Here is a 22,169-nt window from a genome sequence, read left to right as displayed (position 1 = left end):
CTTGCTAGCTAACTACCACGCAGGGTTAAAGAGCATCTGTCAGCAGATTTGTACCTATGAAAGTGGCTGAGCTGTTGCAACAGAGATGTCTTCAGCTGCCAAGCGCACATGCAGCAGCGCAGCCAGCGTCACAGGTACAAATCTGCTGACAGATGCTCCGTAAACTGGTTTTCTCTTTCCAGCTCAGCAGCCTTCCAGCCTTTTCTACTGCTGACTCTGGATCTACAGGGCACTGTTTATTGTTTCATAGACATGTGCTCTCACCATAGCTGATCACCTGCATAATAGGACCATGTGCTCCTCACAACTGGCACGGTAACCCCAGTGCTCTTCACAACATATAGAGGGCAATCCATTTAACTCACAGTACAGTATATCCACAATGTCTCCAGTGTAGCTCACCTGCAATGTCCATCACATCCTCACCCAGGGAGCATGGCTTCAGACTGCCAGTGACATTTCCCACCAGCATACGGCGTTGTCCATGTGTCGCCCATCTGGTGCAATACCTTATAGACCCCCCTCACTGGCATTCCACAACAGTCCCAGGTGCACATTATCTCACATACTTTGCCCATTGCTGTGGATTACTGCTTTACCCTGCTGTGGTGGATACTCTTCCTAAATTGAACTGTTATGTGACTATAACATGCAAAATTACTAAAGAATATGGCAGAAATGTTTATTTATTGCACGCAATATCCCCCCACATGTAACTGAAAAGAATATGTCATCTTCTTATAGAGGGGTAAGGCTGTTTCCAACTCTCTTGCATACAGGTAACAGGATAATGACACTTGGGGTACAGGATAATCACGCTGACACTTGGGGTACAGGATAATGACACTGACACTTGGGGTACAGGATAATGACACTCGGGGTACAGGATAATGACACTGACACTTGGGGTACAGGATAATGACACTGACACTTGGGGTACAGGATAATGACACTTGGGGTACAGGATAATGACACTGACACTTGGGGTATGGGATAATGACACTGACACTTGGGGTACAATGACGCTGACACTTGGGGTACAGGATAATGACACTGAAACTTGGGGTACAGGATAATGACACTGACACAATGACACTCTCTTGCATACAGGTAACAGGATAATGACACTTGGGGTACAGGATAATGACACTGAAACTTGGGGTACAGGATAATGACACTGACACTCGGGGTACAGGATGATGACACTGACACTTGGGGTACAGGATAATGACGCTGACACTTGGGGTACAGGATAATGACACTGACACTCGGGGTACAGGATAATGACGCTGAAACTTGGGGTACAGGATGATGACACTGACACTTGGGGTACAGGATGATGACACTGACACTTGGGGTACAGGATAATGACACTGACACTTGGGGTACAGGATAATGACACTGACACAATGACACTCTCTTGCATACAGGTAACAGGATAATGACACTTGGGGTACAGGATAAAGACGCTGACACTTGGGGTACAGGATAATGACGCTGACACTTGGGGTACAGGATAATCATGCTGACACTTTGGGTACAGGATAATGACACTGACACTTGGGGTACGGGATAATGACACTGACACTTTGGGTACAGGATAATGACACTGACACTTGGGGTACAGGATAATGACACTGACACTTGGGGTACAGGATAATCATGCTGACACTTGGGGTACAGGATAATGACACTGACACTTGGGGTACAGGATAATGACGTTGACACTTGGGGTACAGGATAATGACACTGACACTTGGGGTACAGGATAATGACGCTGACACTCGGGGTACAGGATAATGACACTGACACTTGGGGTACAGGATAATAACACTGATACTTGGGGTACAGGATAATGACGCTGACACTTGGGGTACAGGATAATAACGCTGACACTCGGGGTACAGGGTAATGACACTGACACTCGGGGTACAGGATAATGACACTGATACTTGGGGTACAGGATAATGACACTGACACTCGGGGTACAGGATAATGACGCTGACACTTGGGGTACAGGATAATGACGCTGACACTTGGGGTACAGGATAATAACGCTGATACTTGGGGTACAGGATGATGACACTGACACTTGGGGTACAGGACAGTGAGACATTTTGGGGTACAGGATAATGACACTGACACTTGGGGTACAGGATAATGACGCTGACACTCGGGGTACAGGATAATGACACTGACACTCGGGGTACAGGATAATGACACTGACACTCGGGGTACAGGATAATGACACTGACACTTGGGGTACAGGACAGTGAGACATTTTGGGGTACAGGATAATGACACTGACACTTGGGGTACAGGACAGTGAGACATTTTGGGGTACAGGATAATCACGCTGACACTTGGGGTACAGGACAGTGAGACATTTTGGGGTACAGGATAATGACACTGACACTTGGGGTACAGGACAGTGAGACATTTTGGGGTACAGGATAATCACGCTGACACTTGGGGTACAGGATAATGACACTGACACTCGGGGTACAGGATAAGGACACTGACACTTGGGGTACAGGACAGTGAGACATTTTGGGGTACAGGATAATGACACTGACACTTGGGGTACAGGACAGTGAGACATTTTGGGGTACAGGATAATGACACTGACACTTGGGGTACAGGACAGTGAGACATTTTGGGGTACAGGATAATCACGCTGACACTTGGGGTACAGGATAATGACACTGACACTTGGGGTACAGGACAGTGAGACATTTTGGGGTACAGGATAATGACACTGACACTTGGGGTACAGGACAGTGAGACATTTTGGGGTACAGGATAATGACACTGACACTTGGGGTACAGGACAGTGAGACATTTTGGGGTACAGGATAATCACGCTGACACTTGGGGTACAGGATAATGACACTGACACTCGGGGTACAGGATAATGACACTGACACTCGGGGTACAGGATAATGACACTGACACTTGGGGTGCAGGATACTGACACTTGGGGTACAGGACTGTTAGGGATCCCACCACTCAGTATACTGTCATCCTCTGCACCATTGTGGCTGCTTCCTTTGGTGGTTCTTTGTTAACTCTTTCTCTGCTGCAGGAACTCCCATGTGTGGTTTGTGTGTGGGGTGGGGGCAGACCAGTTGAGCCCCCCTTGTTCTGGAAAGCTCTGCTCCTGAGTGAAATTCCAGAAGGCATTGTTATCTGGCTCCCCTCACTGGCGGCCTTAGATCCAGGGGTTGATCAGGCGCTATTTTTGGCCGGCTGATTTCAGAGATGTTCTTCTTCATCAATCATCACCCAGGGAAAGCTCTTTCCGGGGGATTTAAAGGGTCCAGGAACGTGTCCAGACCTTCCAGTGCCGGCGCTCTCTCCAGGGGACTGCTCGCGGAGCGGTGAGTGTCTGGGAGGCATCTGGACCTCTCTGCATTATTACAATGTACTCCGGTCGCTTCTCGTCTCTCGCAGATTTACATTACAATTTCCATCAACTTAATTTCTTTTATTTAAAGTTAAAGGCATTTTCAAATGAGTCTAATATTTACCATAAGGCAACTTAGCAAATTGTAGTGATTTAAAGGAGAAGGTCTCCTGCTGCTGTTTTGTGTATACAGCTCCCATGCAGATCTATGTGTCTAACAAACCCAGTTGTAGGTTCTTCCATCTGTCCCTACGTGGTTGTAAAATTATATAACGGATATAACGGATACAACGCAAATGTTGCAATTTATAATTCTCAGACGCTATAGTCTGGCCAAATCCTTTGTGAATTGTGGTTCCTTAGGCTACTTTTACACTTGCGGCAGAGGATTCCGGCAGGCAGTTCCATCGCCCGAACAATCCGATGCAAACGGAGGCATTTGTCAGACGGATCTGGCAATCGGAACGCAAACGGAGGCATTGGTCAGACGGATTCGGATGCAGATCCGTCTGACAAATGCATTACAATACCGAATCCTGTCTTTCCGATTGTCATCCGGATAAACGGATCCGGCATTAATGTATTTCAATGTAAAATAATGCCGGATCCGGAAATTCGGGCAAGTGTTCAGGATTTTTGGCTGGAGAGAAAACTGCAGTATGCTGCTGTATTTTTTGCTTCCAAAAAACGTAAGAGGGACTGAACTGATGCATCCTGAACGGATCGCTCTCCATGCAGAATGCATTAGGATAAAACTGATCAGTTTTTTCCCGGTATTGAGCCCCTGTGACGGAACTCAATAGCGGAAAACAAAAACGCTAGTGTAAAAGTACCCTTACAACACAGACTTGAATTGAACATTATTACGCAGTATCGGTGCTGGTCCGTTATATGGCTGGTGCCGGCGGTGCGGACTATTTTGGCATGTACAATTGGGTTCTGGCAACCATGACCCAGAACAGTTTTCATTATAGAGCAGATTTTGGCTCTTAGGCAAGGTCTACACGACGACATTTGTTGCACGACAAAAAGTCGCGTGACAAATAGGCGCAAAATTTGTTGCGCAACATTTTGTTGCACTAATGTCGTGCAACAATTTTTATAATGGCAGTCTATGGTGTCGCACTGCAACATGCGACATGCTGCGACTGCGACAGTTGCAGAAAAATCCATCTCGAATGGATTTTCTGCGATTGTCGCATCGCAGTCGCAGCATGTCGCATGTTGCAGTGCGACACCATAGACTGCCATTATAAAAATTGTCGCGCGACATTAGTGCAACAAAATGTCGCGTGACAAATGTCGTCGTGTAGACCTAGCCTTGCAGTTGTGGTTCGGCTGCAGTTTGTTTCAATTACTGTCTATTTTCAAGATATTTGTTTGCTGTCAGTGAATGAGAACACTCAGAGGCAGTAACCGTGTCCACAGCCAGTCCTGCTGCCAACCGAGAAGCAAATAGAACTGTCTGCAGTCTAGACGGTGCTCTGTGAGCCTGGACTGTAGACTGATACATTGTAGCAAGCTGGCCATGTATTTATTTCCTATTGTCATAGACTGGATACATTAGTAGCCACCTCTCATCTGGGAGCAGGACTGGTGTAGAGTGGAGTCATTTACTGGTCTGCATGGCCACCTATGTTCACTAGTTGCATATAACATGTACTTACCCAGTCCGAAGAAAAAGCGACAGCAGCTCTCACCTGTTATAGTCACTTAGAAAGCGCGGAAATGCCTGGAATCGGGAATATTAGGAAATGGATCCAGCTTCCAATAAAAGCGATAAAATCCAAATATAACCCAGTGCACAAACAAAGGCTACGCTTTCGGATTATGGATTTCAGACCCTTACTTATGACGTCATCGGTAAAGGTCTCGAATCCATCATCCAAAACACGTAGACGTTGTTTGCGCACTGGGTTATATTCGGATTTTACTGCTTGGAAGAAAAGGTCAGGGCTTTTATTGGAAGCTGAATCCAGTTTCTTTATTTCAGGCACGTACTTACCGTCTTATTCATGATCTGCCCTATGGTTGTGATATGGCGAGCTATATTCTGAGTGTTAACTGTACCACCGGCATGGCACTTCTTTGGCATGGATGCCCTCCGCTTTTATTATCTATGTTCATTTAATCCTGTGATTACATAAAGGTTTATTGTTGTTATGAACCATGTTCCTGGATCTCATGATCAGTTGATAATTTGCTACAATGTATCAGTCTGAAGTCTGGGCTGTTTGGATACAATAGTGTCCACTTCTCTGCTGAGAGCAGGGCTAGCTGTGTACAGGATCCCTGCCTCTGAATGGAAACAAGGGTCCTTATTCACTGACAGCAAACTAATATACCAACATTACTCCACAATTAAAAGGCAAAGTCTGTTAGAAAGTAGCAAAACCTTTCATTTATACGCGATTTATCAAAACTGTAAAGGAAAACTGTCTGAGTTGCCGACAGCAACCAATTAGATCCCACCTTTCATTTTCCAAAGGAGCTCTGAAAAAAAAAAAAAAAAGGGGCAACTAGGGGCACTTTCACACTAGCGTTTTTATTTTCCGGTATTGAGTTCTGTCCTAGGGGCTCAATACCAGAAAAAAAAAACGGATCAGTTTTATCCTAATGCATTCTGAATGGAGAGCAACCCGTTCAGAATGCATCAGTTCAGTCCCTCTTACGGATTTTTGGCCGGAGAGAAAACTGCGGCATGCTGTGGTATTTTCTCTCCGGCCAAAAATCCGGAACACTTGCCCGAATGCCGGATCCTGCATTATTTTCCATTGAAATGCATTGATGCCGTATCCGGCCCCAAGTGTTTTGGAAAAACGGATCCGGTTTTGCGGTCTGCGCAGAGCTTTAAAAATGTGAAAAAGGTACATACCGAATCTGTTTTTCCGGATGACAACTGGAAAGACGGATCCAGTATTGAAATGCATTTGTCAGACGGACCCGCATCTGAAAAATGCATCTGTTTGCGTCCGGATTGCAGTCCCAGCGACGGAACAGCCTGCTGGAATCCTTGTGAAAGAACCCTAAGCCAGTTTTCCTTTACACCAGTTTTTATAAATCTCCCCCTATATTCATAAAACCAGAAAACCCCTTTATGTATTTTGTATTTAGGAATTTTATCATTCCACTGGGAAAAGTAACATTTCTTTGCACCAGTAGCTAGCCTCCGCGCTGATGGTTTCCATGTAGCAGAGACTTGTACAGATATGTATCACAGAATCCTACTCTCTCTGTATTGGACGATAGTTTATTCTCTGCGCTCATTCCAGACTTTTATACTTGGACAATGGCAAATCTGGGTGGAGGAGCCAAGTGCGGAGCTTGTGAGAAGACGGTTTACCACGCAGAGGAGATCCAGTGCAATGGACGCAGCTTCCACAAGCCATGTTTTATATGCAGTGAGTACGGAAGTAAAGAACTGAATCTTTGAACCATTTCTTAAAGTGCTGAGCCGTCAGCAGTGGCATCAATGGCTAGATACCCTGGGGTGGGGGGGGGGGGGGTATTATAGCAGGACTATAGGAAGTGATATAGAGGAACAATAATGCAGTCCTGCTGGGTGGAGATGGGTGCTGGGTGCGTGGATAGATCATGTATATGGATTCTATACAGCATGCCAGCAGTAGAGCGCCATCTGATCCTGTGGGCGGTTATGTGGAGCGAGCCGGCCTTGCTTTTGCATCAGGACCCTATTGTCTCTAAGGTCCTAGGCCCCCTTCACACAAGCGAGTTTTCCGCGCGGGTGTAATGAATGACGTGAACGCATAGCACCGGCACTGGGGACTGCAGAGCGAGGGCGCAGAGTGTGAGTACCGAGTAGTGTCCTGTGTATAGAGCAGAATGTAAATCCTATTTTTATATCAGTTCTTTGATTAACACGAGGCTCCAGGTTCACCATTTACCTGTTGTCCTTTGTCTACGGCGTTGCCACTATTAACACGAGGCTCCAGGTTCACCATTTACCTGTTGTCCTTTGTCTACGGCGTTGCCACTATTAACACGAGGCTCCAGGTTCACCATTTACCTGTTGTCCTTTGTCTACGGCGTTGCCACTATTAACACGAGGCTCCAGGTTCACCATTTACCTGTTTTCCTTTGTCTACGGCGTTGCCACTATTAACACGAGGCTCCAGGTTCACCATTTACCTGTTGTCCTTTGTCTACGGCGTTGCCACTATTAACACGAGGCTCCAGGTTCACCATTTACCTGTTTTCCTTTGTCTACGGCGTTGCCACTATTAACACGAGGCTCCAGGTTCACCATTTACCTGTTGTCCTTTGTCTACGGCGTTGCCACTAGGTCTACCTCTGCTCCATCGGGACCTGTGTATGACCGGAGGCTCCAGTGTATCTGCACTGTCCATTGGACTTTATGGTAGCCTGAAATCCACCTTAGCAGAGCCAGCCATAGGATAAAAGTCAAGCCCTGCTAGAGGAGGGAGCAGCCAGAGACGGTCAGCACCTCCGAGCAAAGTGTAATAATAAACATTTCTCAACTGCAAAAGCAAGGATGTGACCGCCCCCTGCGGCGCTAAGATATATGCAACCGTGTCGTATTCAAGCACGTTAAGGCGGAGTATATTTTCTGTTGCTTCGGCACTCTGTCGAGGACGGGCTGCAGACATGTTTTTGGCTTCCGCCCTCTCTCACGTATCTGAGCTTCTTGAAATTTTTGTGGGGGCTGCGGGTGCCAGGTGACAAGCCTCAGAGATATTCTGACAATATCACTTCAGTGGGATCCCTGCATCTGTCAAAGCAAATTGTCCCAGACTTTTCCAAGAATAACCATGATTTATCCGTCAAAGTTTCCGTCCCTCCAGCCGCCGCAGGGTTGGCAGATGTCCTCAAGTCCAGATACCCCGGGATGAGTCACAATGTGCGCTGGTTGTGAGGACAGAAATAGAGGCTGACTTCTCAGACCCTGGACATTATCTCGGGAGCACCGTGTCCTGGACTGTGAGACCACAGCTTAAGGCCATTTTCATATTGGGTTTCATGTAGTGTTCAGTGCAAGGGCGACAGAAGGGCACACGAAACACAGAACTTATATCGCCATATAATAGTACAGAGAGTTGTGCAGGCTGCAGAGCTGAACCCTCTGGGAAAAGTGAGTGCAGCTCTGGATGTAACTCAGGATCAGTACAGGATAAGTAATGTATGTACACAGTGACTGCACCAGCAGAATAGTGAGTGCAGCTCTGGAGTATAATACAGGATGTAACTCAGGATCAGTACAGGATAAGTAATGTATGTACACAGTGACTGCACCAGCAGAATAGTGAGTGCAGCTCTGGAGTATAATACAGGATGTTATTTGGGATTGGAACCGGATAAGTAATGTATGTACACAGTGACTGTACCCGCAGAATAGTGAGTGCAGCTCTGGAGTATAATACAGGATAAATCAGATCTTGTATTTAGCTTTGTTCTTGAAGGAATAGGCATCTGTCAAATATACTTGTTAGGAGCCACGATTTGGGGCAGTCGGATCACCCTTGTTTTATATATTGGCAGCAGATTCTTTTGCTCCTTGAATGATACGTTTTACAAGTTGGAAATGTTGGCTGACACCCGCCTAAACACCCGGTTGCTGTATCTTTGTGCTGTTTTGCAGTGGTTTGCAGGAAGGCTCTGGACAGCACCACGGTCGCTGCACATGAATCTGAAATCTACTGCAAGTCCTGTTATGGGAGAAAGTACGGACCGAAGGGCTATGGCTTTGGACAAGGTGCCGGCTGCCTGAGCACCGACACAGGAGAGAGATTTGGGATTGAAGCTGCTCAGTGAGTACAATCTCCTTAGTCACATTGTGCATTATATATTTTCATTTCAATATCTCTGCTTGCTGTCAATAAATAACATTCCTGTTTAATTCCCCTCCCAACCTAATGCTTCTCACTCATGAGGTTTTGTTACAGTTGGATGCAGTCTACACAATCTTCTGAGAGATAAACAGCTCATCATAACTCTCCTTCCCGTCCTGATTGTTTGCTACAATGTGTCAGTGCTCAAGACGGTTTTATTTCTCAAAGGCCTTTGAGTTTAAATCTGGAGAATGTGCAGCTAAATCCGGGTGTTTTCACAGGACACATCCGTCCCGCGGCTCGCCCACCACCACACACACCTCCAAGTTCTCACAGAAGTTCGGCACCACGGAAAAATGTCCTAGATGTGGAAAATCGGTCTACGCTGCTGAGAAAGTGATGGGAGGCGGATTGGTGAGTGTCCGATGCTGACTGGGGAGACCCACATCCCTGGGCCCACAGGGCAGGCTGCACACCCACATCCCGGGGCCCACAGGGCAGGCTGCACATCCACGTCCCGGGGGCCTACAGGGCAGGCTGCACACCAGCATCCCGGGGCCTACAGGACAGGCTGCACACCCACATCCCGGGGCTTACAGGGCAGGCTACACACCCACATCCTGGGGCTTACAGGGCAGGCTGCACACCCACATCCCGGGGCCTACAGGGCAGGCTGCACACCCACATCCCGGGGCCTACAGGGCAGGCTGCACACCCGCATCCCGGGGCCTACAGGGCAGGCTGCACACCCGCATCCCGGGGCCTACAGGGCAGGCTGCACACCCACATCCCGGGGCCTACAGGGCAGGCTGCACACCCACATCCCGGGGCCTACAGGGCAGGCTGCACACCCGCATCCTGGGGCTTACAGGGCAGGCTGCACACCCACATCCCGGGGCCTACAGGGCAGGCTGCACATCCACGTCCCGGGGCCTACAGGGCAGGCTGCACATCCACGTCCCGGGGCCTACAGGGCAGGCTGCACATCCACGTCCCGGGGCCTACAGGGCAGGCTGCACACCCACATCCTGGGGCTTACAGGGCGGCTGCACACCCACATCCCGGGGCCTACAGGGCAGGCTGCCTTCACCATCACCATTATGTGTTAGGGTAACCCCGTTACCATGGAAGACCCCTGGAAAATGGTTCTATTCCTGGGGAGCCCGTTTTTGCACATCAAGTTTCTTTTTACATCAGTCAATGGGAGCTGTTGATGGTGTTTCGAATGTGGCTTCCACTACTCGCACATAGCTTGGCCCAGGATATAGACTGTTTGGCATTACAATGGTACCTCGTCGAGATCGTGAAAAATACACTTACGGAAATTTGCTACGGCAAGTGCCCAGGGGCGGCGTTACTGCCACAAGTGCCCAAGCCCCTTGGCGATGTGCCCAGAAACCACACCTCTGGCCCGCCCTTCTTTCCTACCATCACGTCCTCCTCTGCCTCCCAGATCTCGTGCATGCGCCGCTCCGCGGTTGGCCTGCACTTGGGCAGAGGTACTGCTAGTCATATTACACATGTTCCAGTCTTTGGGTGTCGCTGGTCACTTCCACCGGCTGGATTTCACACCAAAGACCGGCACATGCGCAATATGACTAGAGGTTCCTCTGCTTATAACGGGCAGAGCAGTGGGCATGTGCGGGCTAACCCTGGAGCAGGGCACGCGCAAGATCTGGCAGGCAGAGGAGGACGTGATAGTAGATAAGAAGGGTGGGCCAGAGGTGTGGTTTTCTGGGCAAATCGCCGAGGGGCCTGGGCACTTGCGGCAGTAACGCCGCCCTTGGGCACTTGCCAAAGCTAATTTGCATAGGTTTATAAAGTGTATTTTTCACGATCTCGATGAGGGACACAGACTCTTGGAGGTACCATTGTAATGGAGGCCAAACAGTCTACAGGGAGTGCAGAATTATTAGGCAAATGAGTATTTTGACCACATCATCCTCTTTATGCATGTTGTCTTACTCCAAGCTGTATAGGCTCGAAAGCCTACTACCAATTAAGCATATTAGGTGATGTGCATCTCTGTAATGAGAAGGGGTGTGGTCTAATGACATCAACACCCTATATCAGGTGTGCATAATTATTAGGCAACTTCCTTTCCTTTGGCAAAATGGGTCAAAAGAAGGACTTGACAGGCTCAGAAAAGTCAAAAATAGTGAGATATCTTGCAGAGGGATGCAGCACTCTTAAAATTGCAAAGCTTCTGAAGCGTGATCATCGAACAATCAAGCGTTTCATTCAAAATAGTCAACAGGGTCGCAAGAAGAGTGTGGAAAAACCAAGGCGCAAAATAACTGCCCATGAACTGAGAGAAGTCAAGCGTGCAGCTGCCAAGATGCCACTTGCCACCAGTTTGGCCATATTTCGGAGCTGCAACATCACTGGAGTGCCCAAAAGCCCAAGGTGTGCAATACTCAGAGACATGGCCAAGGTAAGAAAGGCTGAAAGACGACCACCACTGAACAAGACACACAAGCTGAAACGTCAAGACTGGGCCAAGACATATCTCAAGACTGATTTTTCTAAGGTTTTATGGACTGATGAAATGAGAGTGAGTCTTGATGGGCCAGATGGATGGGCCCGTGGCTGGATTGGTAAAGGGCAGAGAGCTCCAGTCCGACTCAGACGCCAGCAAGGTGGAGGTGGAGTACTGGTTTGGGCTGGTATCATCAAAGATGAGCTTGTGGGGCCTTTTCGGGTTGAGGATGGAGTCAAGCTCAACTCCCAGTCCTACTGCCAGTTTCTGGAAGACACCTTCTTCAAGCAGTGGTACAGGAAGAAGTCTGCAAGGTAAGAAAAACATGATTTTCATGCAGGACAATGCTCCATCACACGCGTCCAAGTACTCCACAGCGTGGCTGGCAAGAAAGGGTATAAAAGAAGAAAATCTAATGACATGGCCTCCTTGTTCACCTGATCTGAACCCCATTGAGAACCTGTGGTCCATCATCAAATGTGAGATTTACAAGGAGGGAAAACAGTCCACCTCTCTGAACAGTGTCTGGGAGGCTGTGGTTGCTGCTGCACGCAATGTTGATGGTGAACAGATCAAAACACTGACAGAATCCATGGATGGCGGCTTCTGAGTGTCCTTGCAAAGAAAGGTGGCTATATTGGTCACTGATTTGTTTTTGTTTTGTTTTTGAATGTCAGAAATGTATATTTGTGAATGTTGAGATGTTATATTGGTTTCACTGGTAAAAATAAATAATTGAAATGGGTATATATTTGTTTTTTGTTAAGTTGCCTAATAATTATGCACAGTAATAGTCACCTGCACACACAGATATCCCCCTAAAATAGCTAAAACTAAAAACAAACTAAAAACTACTTCCAAAAATATTCAGCTTTGATATTAATGAGTTTTTTGGGTTCATTGAGAACATGGTTGTTGTTCAATAATAAAATTAATCCTTAAAAAATACAACTTGCCTAATAATTCTGCACTCCCTGTATAACCTGATCTGAGCGGCCTAAAATGCTCAGATTAGGTGACGGCATCTTTAAGGTGTTGAATTATGATCTTTTTTTCGCAGCCCTGGCATAAAACCTGTTTCCGGTGTGCAATCTGTGGGAAAAGCCTGGACTCCACCACCGTCACAGAGAAGGACGGAGAAATCTACTGTAAAGGTCAGAGATACTTCATATATATCGTTACAAGGAGTGTCCTGAGGGTCCGCCGGGTGCACCACCATAACAGTTCCTTTTCAGGTTGTCGGCCCCTAGAGATTTCTGTTCCTTGCATTAGTGGTCATTTTACACAGGATAGGTTTGAGCGTGTCAGCTGCAGTCTGTTCTCCCGGTCTCCTCCATTCTGTGATACTGTCCTCCCATTGCCATGCCGCTTGAGCCTCCCATACCAAGCAGAGGTACGCTCATGCCCCCCACGTCCTGGCGGGGGCTCTACTAAGGTATTTCCCACTGTAATGTCTGCAGAAATGCACCAAGCCACGGTTATTGCCTCCTACATTTCACTTTAAAGATCCGTGTGACATTGGTCTCAGAGAAAAGGCAGCGAGCAACCTGTGGACCTTCAACTACAACTCCTAGCATGCTCTTGATTATTGCTGGGTATCGGCCGCTCACACCGATGATCACATTAATAATAGTCTCTTCCTTCTTTCTTCTTCTCCAGTTTGTTACGCAAAAAACTTTGGTCCAAAAGGAATTGGATTTGGGGGCCTGACGCAGGTGGAGCAGAAAGAAGGGTGAAGCGTCCTCATGGTTTACGACGAGAAACGTTCAAATTACTTGAAGAAATTCGATTCTGGAAATACTCCCATTATAGATCGGACCGCTTCTGGAATGTTTGACAATAAAGTTTGGAAATAAAGTTTTTTTTTCTGAATGTGAACTAGAGTTAGCGGTCTACAACTGCCGCACATGCCAGGTCTATTCACAGGATTCACTGGTCGTGTGTGTCGGAACGCAGGAACCCCATTGCTCATGTGAGGCTGAATGCTGGCCCCTCATTGGTCAGGTGAGGCTGAATGCTGGCTCCTCATTGGTCACGTGAGGCTGAATGCTGGCTTCCCATTGGTCACGTGGGGCTGAATGCTGGCTTCCCATTGGTCAGGTGAGGCTGAATGCTGGCTTCCCATTGGTCAGGTGAGGCTGAATGCTGGCTTCCCATTGGCCAGGTGAGGCTGAATGCTGGCCTTCCATTGGTCAAATGAGGCTGAATGCTGGCTTCCCATTGGTCAGGTGAGGCTGAATGCTGGCTCCTCATTGGTCACGTGGGGCTGAGTGCTGGCTTCCCATTGGTCAGGTGAGGCTGAATGCTGGCTCCTCATTGGTCACGTGAGGCTGAATACTGGCTCCTCATTGGTCACGTGGGGCTGAATGCTGGCTTCCCATTGGTCATGTGGTGCTGAATGCTGGATTCCCACTGGTCATGTAAAGCTGAATGCTGGCTTCCCATTGGTCATGTGCAGCTGAATGCTGGCTCCCCATTAGTCAGGTGAGCCTGAATGCTGGTTTCCCATTGGTCATGTGAGGCTAAGTGCTGGCCCCTCATTGTTCATGTAAAGCTGAATGCTAGCTTCCCATTGGTCAAGTGAGGCTGAATGTTGGCTTCCCATTGGTCATGTGAGTCTGAATGCTGGCTTTCCATTGCTCATGTGGGTTGAATGCTGGTTTCCCATTGGTCATGTGAGGCTGAATGCTGGCTTCCCATTGGTCAGGTGAGTCTGAATGCTGGTTTCCCATTGGTCATGTGAGGCTGAATGCTGGCTCCCCATTGGTCAGGTGAGGCTGAATACTGGCTTCCCATTGGTCATGTGAGGCTAAATGCTGGCTCCCCATTGGTCAGGTGAGTCTGAATGCTGGCTTCCCATTGGTCATGTGAGGCTGAATGCTGGCTCCCCATTGGTCAGGTGAGTCTGAATGCTGGCTTCCCATTGGTCATGTGAGGCTGAATGCTGGCCCCTCATTGGTCATGTAAATCTGAATGCTGGCTTCCCATTGGTCAGGTGAGGCTGAATGCTGGCTTCCCATTGGTCATGTGAGTCTGAATGCTGGCTTTCCATTGCTCATGTGGGTTGAATGCTGGTTTCCCATTGGTCATGTGAGGCTGAATGCTGGCTTCCCATTGGTCAGGCGAGTCTGAATGCTGGTTTCCCATTGGTCAGGTGAGGCTGAATGCTGGCTTCCCATTGGTCAGGTGAGTCTGAATGCTGGCTTTCCATTGGTCATGTGAGGCTGAATGCTGGCTCCCCATTGGTCAGGTGAGGCTGAATGCTGGCTTCCCATTGGTCATGTGAGGCTGAACGCTGGCTCCCCATTGGTCATGTGAGGCTGAACGCTGGCTCCCCATTGGTCATGTGAGGCTGAACGCTGGCTCCCCATTGGTCATGTGAGGCTGAACGCTGGCTCCCCATTGGTCATGTGAGGCTGAACGCTGGCTCCCCATTGGTCCAGTGAGGCTAAATGCTGGCTCCCCATTGGTCATGTGAGGCTGAATGCTGGCTTCCCATTGGTTTCTAACCCAATATAACATTGCATATTTCCACCTTCACCAACTATAAGATGGCACCACGTCCCCCCAAATATATTCAGGTTGTTGAGTAAGTGAAGAGTTAATAAATTAATATATAAAGAGAATCGTTAATTTCTAACGATAATTTGTTTTCCCTTAGTCCTAACAGCAGCACAGATGGGTTAACTGCCCCTGTGGACTGGTAGGACCGGCGGAATTTTAATGAGCCCAAGAACCAATAAACGATCTTCAGCTCCCTGAAAGGGAGGAGATCACCCCCCAGCCCACCGTGTCTTTAACAAGTATGATGTAAATTAGGGAGGGATATTTGTGTGCTGCTGTTAGGACTAAGGGAAAACAAATTATCGTTAGAAATTAACGATTCCCTTACGTCCTACCAGCAGCACAGATGGGGAGATAGCAAGATAAAACCCCTAGGGAGGGTCCTCATGCCTGGCAGAAGTAAGAACTGTCTGCCCGAAAGCCGAAAACTCTGCCATCCTAGCATCTATCCTATAATGGGAGATGAAGGTTGACTCAGAGCTCCAGGAGGCCGCCTTACAGATCAACTCTAAGGGGAGAAGGCTTCTTTCCGCAACCGAGGTGGAGACCGCCCTAGTAGAGTGGGCTCTCACAAACTCGGGAGGATCTAAGGTTTGGGAGACAAAAGCTTCCTTAATGGCCTCCTTGATCCAGCGACTAATGGTGGCTTTAGACGCTTTACGGCCTTTAGACTTACCGGCAAACAGGATAAGGAGATTCTCATCTATCCTGAACTCTCTGGATCTATCCACATAGATCTGGAGGCATCTAGAAATATCCAGCGGATCTCTAGCTGGAGTATCAGAGGAGGAGGCTGTAAACAAAACTGGTAAGGAGATTACCTGGTTGATATTCTGAAAAGTAGGCACCTTAGGTCTGAAGTATGGCAGAAACTTCAGGAGTACTCTGTCCTGTAGAAAAATAATATATGGATGAATTGCAGAGAAAGCCTGCAATTCAGAAACTCTTTTGGCTGAGGCTATAGCCAGAAGAAAAACCATCTTTAAAGTCAAATATTTGAAATCAACCTCCTCCAAAGGCTCGAAGGGGGAAGATGCTAGACCCCTGAGCACTACTGAAAGATCCCACTGGGGAATGGGTTTCAGTATAGTAGGCTTTAGTCTTTCCGCCCCTTTCAGGAAGCGTTTGATGAGTGGATCCCGAGAGTATGGCCTGTTGAGACAGGCCGAGATGGCACACATTTGTACCTTCAAGGTAGCTGGAGATAGGCCTCTATCTAATCCGTCCTGAAGGAAATGTAGTATCGCAGGAAGGGGCGGATCTGCAGACGCCACCTGTTTGGAATCACACCATGCCACGAAGATTCTCATGATCCTGGAGTAGGCCTTGTTTGTAGACTCTGCTCGGGAATGCGACAAAGTTCTCAGGACCGACTCGGAAAGCCCTTCTATGTTGGGAAGGGACTGATCAACCTCCAGGCTGTCAGGTTGAACCTGTGCAGATCTGGGCAGAGGTGAGTGTCCCACGACACCAGGGTCTGCTCCGGGGGGAGTCTCCAGTATTGTCCCCGACTCATCTGAATGAGCTGGGTAAACCAGGATCTTTTGGGCCAAAACGGTATGATGGCTATTACCGAGGCCTGATCCTGACGGATTTTCATCAATACCCTCGGTATCATGGAAAAAGGAGGGAAGATGTAAGCCAGCCTGAACCTCCACGGTATCGACAGAGCATCTATCGCCAGGGGGTTGTCTTCCCGGTACAGGGAACAGAACCTCAGCACCTTGGCGTTGAACCTGGTTGCCATGAGATCCACCTCTGGCATACCCCAACTGTGAACTAGCTGCCTGAAGACCTCCGGATGCAGAGACCACTCCATGGTCGGTAATCCTCGACTTAAGCGGTCTGCTATCATATTGAGGGAACCTCGGATATGAACGGCAGATAGATGGGAAAGGTTCAGCTCTGCCCACCGAAGAATCACCCCGATCTCTGATAGAAGGGGTAATGACCTTGTGCCTCCCTGCTTGTTTATATAGAGAACCGCAGTCATATTGTCTGACTGGACTTTCACTGCTTTGCCCCGAATTTGAGGGGCGAAGTGAAGGAGGGCTAGCCGGATAGCTCGCATCTCGCGAAGATTGGAGGAAAGATGCCGCTCCAAGGGGGACCAAGATCCCTGCACTTGGGATCCGTCCAGGTGAGCGCCCCAGCCTACAAGGGACGCGTCTGTAGTCAATATGACCCAAACTGGTTGGGTCATAGACTTCCCTGCTGGCAGTCGAAACCACCATCTGAGGGAATTCCGGGTTTGACCGGACAGGGAGCACAGGGAATCTAGCCCCGCAGGGCTGCCGTTCCATAAGTGTAAGACTGAAGAGGACGGAGGTGCCATAGCGCCCAAGGGACTGCGTCCGCAGCCGCTGACATGAGCCCCACCATCTTCATGAGAGTCCGAATAGAGACTCGACGAGGGACATGAAGGACCTTTGCCAGGTCCTGAATCCGCGCTTTCCTTTCTTGAGTCAACCGGAGGGACATCTCCACAGAGTCGACCACGAATCCTAAATATTGGATTGAAGATGATGGGCTCACATTCGACTTCTGCCAGTTGATGATCCAGCCTAGGCGGAGAAGAAAGGAGATTGCGATCTGAAGATGGTGGGTAAGGATCGGAACTGAAGAGGCTATGAAAAGCCAATCGTCCAGATAAGGAATGATAGTCAGCCCTTGGAGTCTCAATGCTGCCACCACCGATACCACCACCTTGGTGAAGATCAGGGGGGCAGAAGAGATTCCGAAGGGGAGCGCGGTGAACTGAAAGTGCCTGCGAACCCCTGAAATCTGGACCGCGATCCTGAGAAATTTCCGGAAGGCGGAATGGATCGGGATGTGAAGGTAAGCATCTTTGAGGTCCAGAGTAGCCATGACATCCCCGAGATTGAGGATATGGGTGACTGACCTTATGGTTTCCATACGAAACCTTGTTTTCCTTATAAATCGATTGAGAAATCTCAAATCGATGATAATCCGGAGGTCTCCCGTCTTCTTGGGAACCAGGAACACTGGTGAATAAATGCCTAGGCCTCTCTCCCCTGCCGGCACCTCCTCTAGGGCTCCCTTGGAGATATAGTCCTGGATGTAAGATTCCAGGACCACTTGTTTGGCCGGCCCGAAGTTTCGTGTAGCGACGAATCTCTCTGGTGGGAGAGAGAGAAAGTCTACCCGGTACCCGACGGAGACCAAGTTCAGAACCCAAGGGTCTGCGATCAACTGACTCCAGGAGTCTTTGAAAAAGGAGAGACGGCCCCCCACGGGTGTTTGGGGGAGTGGTATGGGAAAGTCTAGAGGAGACACTGCAGGGGCAGCAGGGCTTATCCAAGAGCCTCGAGGAGGCCCATAGTCAGGAGGGTTTTGCCTCCTTGGCGGGTTTACGGGAGCGCCTCGAATACTTACGAGACGGTCCCCCCCAATCTCTGCGCCTAGATTGCTGCCCCGGGCGTCCTTCGCGCCTCTTTCCCTGCCTGGGGCGTCCCCGGAAGGGCTGCTGGGGGAGGCTCTTCCCCTTTTTGTCGGAGAGCCCCTCCATTATTTTGTCCAATTCGGACCCAAACAGCCTGTTTGGTTCAAAGGGGAGCCCACAGAGGTTGAATTTGGACGCGTTGTCCGCGATCCAGGGTTTCAGCCAAAGTGGTCTGCGGGCAGCCGAAACTAAGGCCATAGTTTTGGCGGCCAGCTTCAGCTGCATCTGGGTGGAGTCAACTAGGAAGTCCATAGCCAGGTTGGCTGATTTGAAGGCTGCCAGGATATCATCCCTGGATACGCTCTGGTCCACGTCTGTTTGGATCTGGTTAAGCCTAGAGCGTAAATAGGTGGCCACTTCAGTGGCTGCGATAGAAGTTGACGCGGAGGCAGCGGCCGCCGCATAACTCCTCCTAAGGGTGCACTCTGCCCTCCGATCAAGAGGGTCCTGCAGACTAGACCCATCGTCTGCGGGGACTAGAGTGCGCCGGGACAACTTGGCTATAGCCATGTCCACCTTGGGAACGGAACCCCACGATTCCACCAAGGGTTTAGCCATCGGGTACATCAGTTTAAACTTTCTGGTGAGAACTGGGCCTTTCTCAGGTTTGCGCCATTCTGTGCGCATCACAGAGAGAAGGGTCTCATCCGCTCTGAAGACACGCTGTGTCCGAACGGCGGGATCGGAGGACTCCCCAATGTCAACATCCTGGTCCCCCGACCTGATGGACTTAAGTAACTTCTGCGTCTTTTCTGGAGGGAAAAAGCAAGAAGTATTTTCTTCTTCCTCAGAAGAAGACCCCACAGACCAGGGGGTAGGTCTTTCCACTGGTGCGACTGGAGCGACCACATCCATGGGAGTCTGAGAGGGTGTTGGTAACCTCTCATTGAGTAACTGCACCACTCCCTTAATGGAATCATCCACGTATGTCTTCGTCCACTGAAACATCTCCTGCATCGTGGGTTCCGTGGATGTCGTGCGACAACTCTCACACCTAGAATAGGGACAGCCGTCGTCTAGGGGCGTGTTGCAATCAAAACACGCCAAATGCTTCCTCTTGGCCCCAGACTTTCGCTGATCCGGATCCCTGGGGGAAGCCATAGTCTGTAATTGGAAAGAAAAGACAGGTCATAACACCTAAAAAAATTGGAGGTGGAGAAACAAGACCTTAAGGGGGCCCACCAGCACTAGAAGAAATATAGAGCTGCAGCAGAGGAACACACAAACCCACGTCAAGCAATACAACTAAGGATATCACAAGGCGCAGGGAACTCTGGAGCTAGCTTGTCAAAGCGATGCAACCAGAGCACTGAATGACAGGCTCTGGGCGCTTAAAAGGAGAAAGCCCCGCCCCCTGGGCGGGTTCCAGATCGTAAATAGCCCAGATATAGAAGAGAGCCAAATACTGGCTCAGCCTGCTGTAGATAGCTCCCCTGGTTCATCCTGGATCCCAGGATGTATATAGGGGAGCAACTTTAATCAGGGAGATGAGGAAAAAACCTCAGATCGCGCTGCGATGAAACCGGAAGTGACGTAGCGCACAAAGTGCGCGTCACTTCCGGAAGATGGCGGCGCCCATAGCGCCGCATGCATGCGGCGATGGGAAGGAACGGACACCCGAAAACACTGAAAGGAGAGGGGAGGGGACACCCCACCCCCCGACGGTCCCCAGGTACAAAAAATCGCCGCCATCAGCCTAAAATAAAGGCAAAGAAAGAGAGCCAAAAAAACGGGGCGATCCTATCTAGACGAAAGGAGCCCCTAGCACTCTCAGCTCCCTAAAAGGGAGCGATACGCCAGTCCAACCTGTCCAAAGGACAGAAAAAAACACGGTGGGCTGGGGGGTGATCTCCTCCCTTTCAGGGAGCTGAAGATCGTTTATTGGTTCTTGGGCTCATTAAAATTCCGCCGGTCCTACCAGTCCACAGGGGCAGTTAACCCATCTGTGCTGCTGGTAGGACGTAAGGGAACACGACGTTCCCATCATGATCCAGCCCCGTCATCAAGTGAAAGTAATCAGAGGGCAATTATTTGGGGCAAAAAATATAGTAAAGGAAAACACAGTCAAATTGTAAGAAATGATTTATTAATATACATAGGGGCATATGGTGTGCGCCCCAGCACAGAGAATACAGGACAGACGCTGGCTTACCAAATATTCTGGGTTATTGGACGGTTATAGAAAAAAAAACTAACAAAACACAGATCTGCCATAATCCAATGTAAAAAACATAACAAAAAACAACAATAGCACAAAAACCCTCTGCCTAGTCTCACGAGATGAATGTGTGGAGTGTCAGATGCCGGAATAAAGCAATGTCATTGTATGGGTTTTACTTGTTCTCCTCCAGTGGGTAGTGCAGTGACAGTTGAAACATATGGGGGATATGCTGCACCCCTGGATTCTCAAACATTAAGGGGGAGGGCATCCACCTATTTAAGACAGTTTTGAAGACAGGCGGTCTTAAAGGGAACCTGTCACCTCCAACAAACATCCCAAGCCGGCAGCAGTACCCGAGAGTAGCCGGCGGCAGGTACCCGAGAGTAGCCGGCGGCAGGTACCCGAGAGTAGCCGGCGGCAGGTACCCGAGAGTAGCCGGCGGCAGGTACCCGAGAGTAGCCGGCGGCAGGTACCCGAGAGTAGCCGGCGGCAGGTACCCGAGAGTAGCCGGCGGCAGGTACCCGAGAGTAGCCGGCGGCAGGTACCCGAGAGTAGCCGGTGGCAGGTACCCGAGAGTAGCCGGTGGCAGGTACCCGAGACTAGCCAGCAGCAGTACCCGAGACTAGCCAGCAGCAGTACCCGAGACTAGCCGGCAGCGTGTTTGTAACGATAATTTTCTTCCTGCAGGCAGATGAAGCAGAAGCTGTAAAAAAGCTCTTTAATCCCCTGCCGGGCGCGCTTCTCTAGTCAGGCTTGATGTCACGGGGGCAGCGGCCTACTCGCTTCAAGTCACGGTAACCACGCCCCCTTCCCCACCCCTTCGGTGTGACTGACAGCCGGCAGTTCGGCAAAACCAGCCGAACTGTCGTGCATAAGCGCTGTCAATCACAGCGAAGGGGTGGGGAAGGCGCGTGGTTACTGTGACTTGAAGCAAGGAGGCCGCTGCCCCCGTTACATTAAAGAGGACCTTTCACTCGTATACAAACTAAAAACTAACTCTATCTGTGGGCAGAGCGGCGCCCAGGGGTCCCCCTGCACTTACTAGTATGCCTGGGCGCCGCTCCGTTCGCCCGGTATAGGCTCCGGTGTCTCAGCTCCGTCTGTTGTATTGGACTGATTTTTTTGTAGGAGGCGTGTCCCTTGCTGCAGTGCTGGCCAATCGCAGGACACAGCTCATAGACTGGCTATGAGCTGTGCGCTGCGATTAGCCAGTGCTGCAGCAAGGGACACGCCTCTTACAAAAAATCAGTCAAGTACAACAGACGGAGCTGAGACACCGGAGCCTATAC

General features: G+C 49.4%; 1 protein-coding gene across 1 annotated transcript; it reads left to right on the top strand.

The window, feature by feature from the left end:
• The first annotated feature begins 3,223 nt into the window (after nt 1–3,223).
• Nucleotides 3,224–13,549, top strand: CSRP3 (cysteine and glycine rich protein 3). Its single transcript, XM_044269414.1, has 6 exons — nt 3,224–3,380; nt 6,679–6,807; nt 9,024–9,192; nt 9,495–9,627; nt 12,753–12,846; nt 13,352–13,549. Exons 2-6 carry the CDS (start codon nt 6,696–6,698, stop codon nt 13,426–13,428), a joined length of 585 nt encoding a protein of 194 aa, XP_044125349.1. The 5' UTR covers nt 3,224–3,380; nt 6,679–6,695; the 3' UTR covers nt 13,429–13,549.
• Nucleotides 13,550–22,169: the final 8,620 nt, after the last annotated feature.

The sequence above is a fragment of the Bufo gargarizans genome, chromosome 10 (genome assembly GCF_014858855.1).
Source record: "Bufo gargarizans isolate SCDJY-AF-19 chromosome 10, ASM1485885v1, whole genome shotgun sequence".
NCBI lineage: Eukaryota > Metazoa > Chordata > Amphibia > Anura > Bufonidae > Bufo > Bufo gargarizans.
The sequence above is the reverse complement of the archived record's forward strand: the minus strand, read 5'-3'. Positions and strand labels throughout refer to the sequence as shown.

Coding starts and splice junctions, on each gene's coding strand:
- CSRP3 (XM_044269414.1), top strand. CDS start 6,696: ATGGCAAATCTGGGTGGAGGAGCCAAGTGCGGAGCTTGTGAGAAGACG. Junction 6,808..9,023: donor CAAGCCATGTTTTATATGCA/GTGAGTACGGAA, acceptor GCTGTTTTGCAG/TGGTTTGCAGGAAGGCTCTG. Junction 12,847..13,351: donor CGGAGAAATCTACTGTAAAG/GTCAGAGATACT, acceptor CTTCTTCTCCAG/TTTGTTACGCAAAAAACTTT.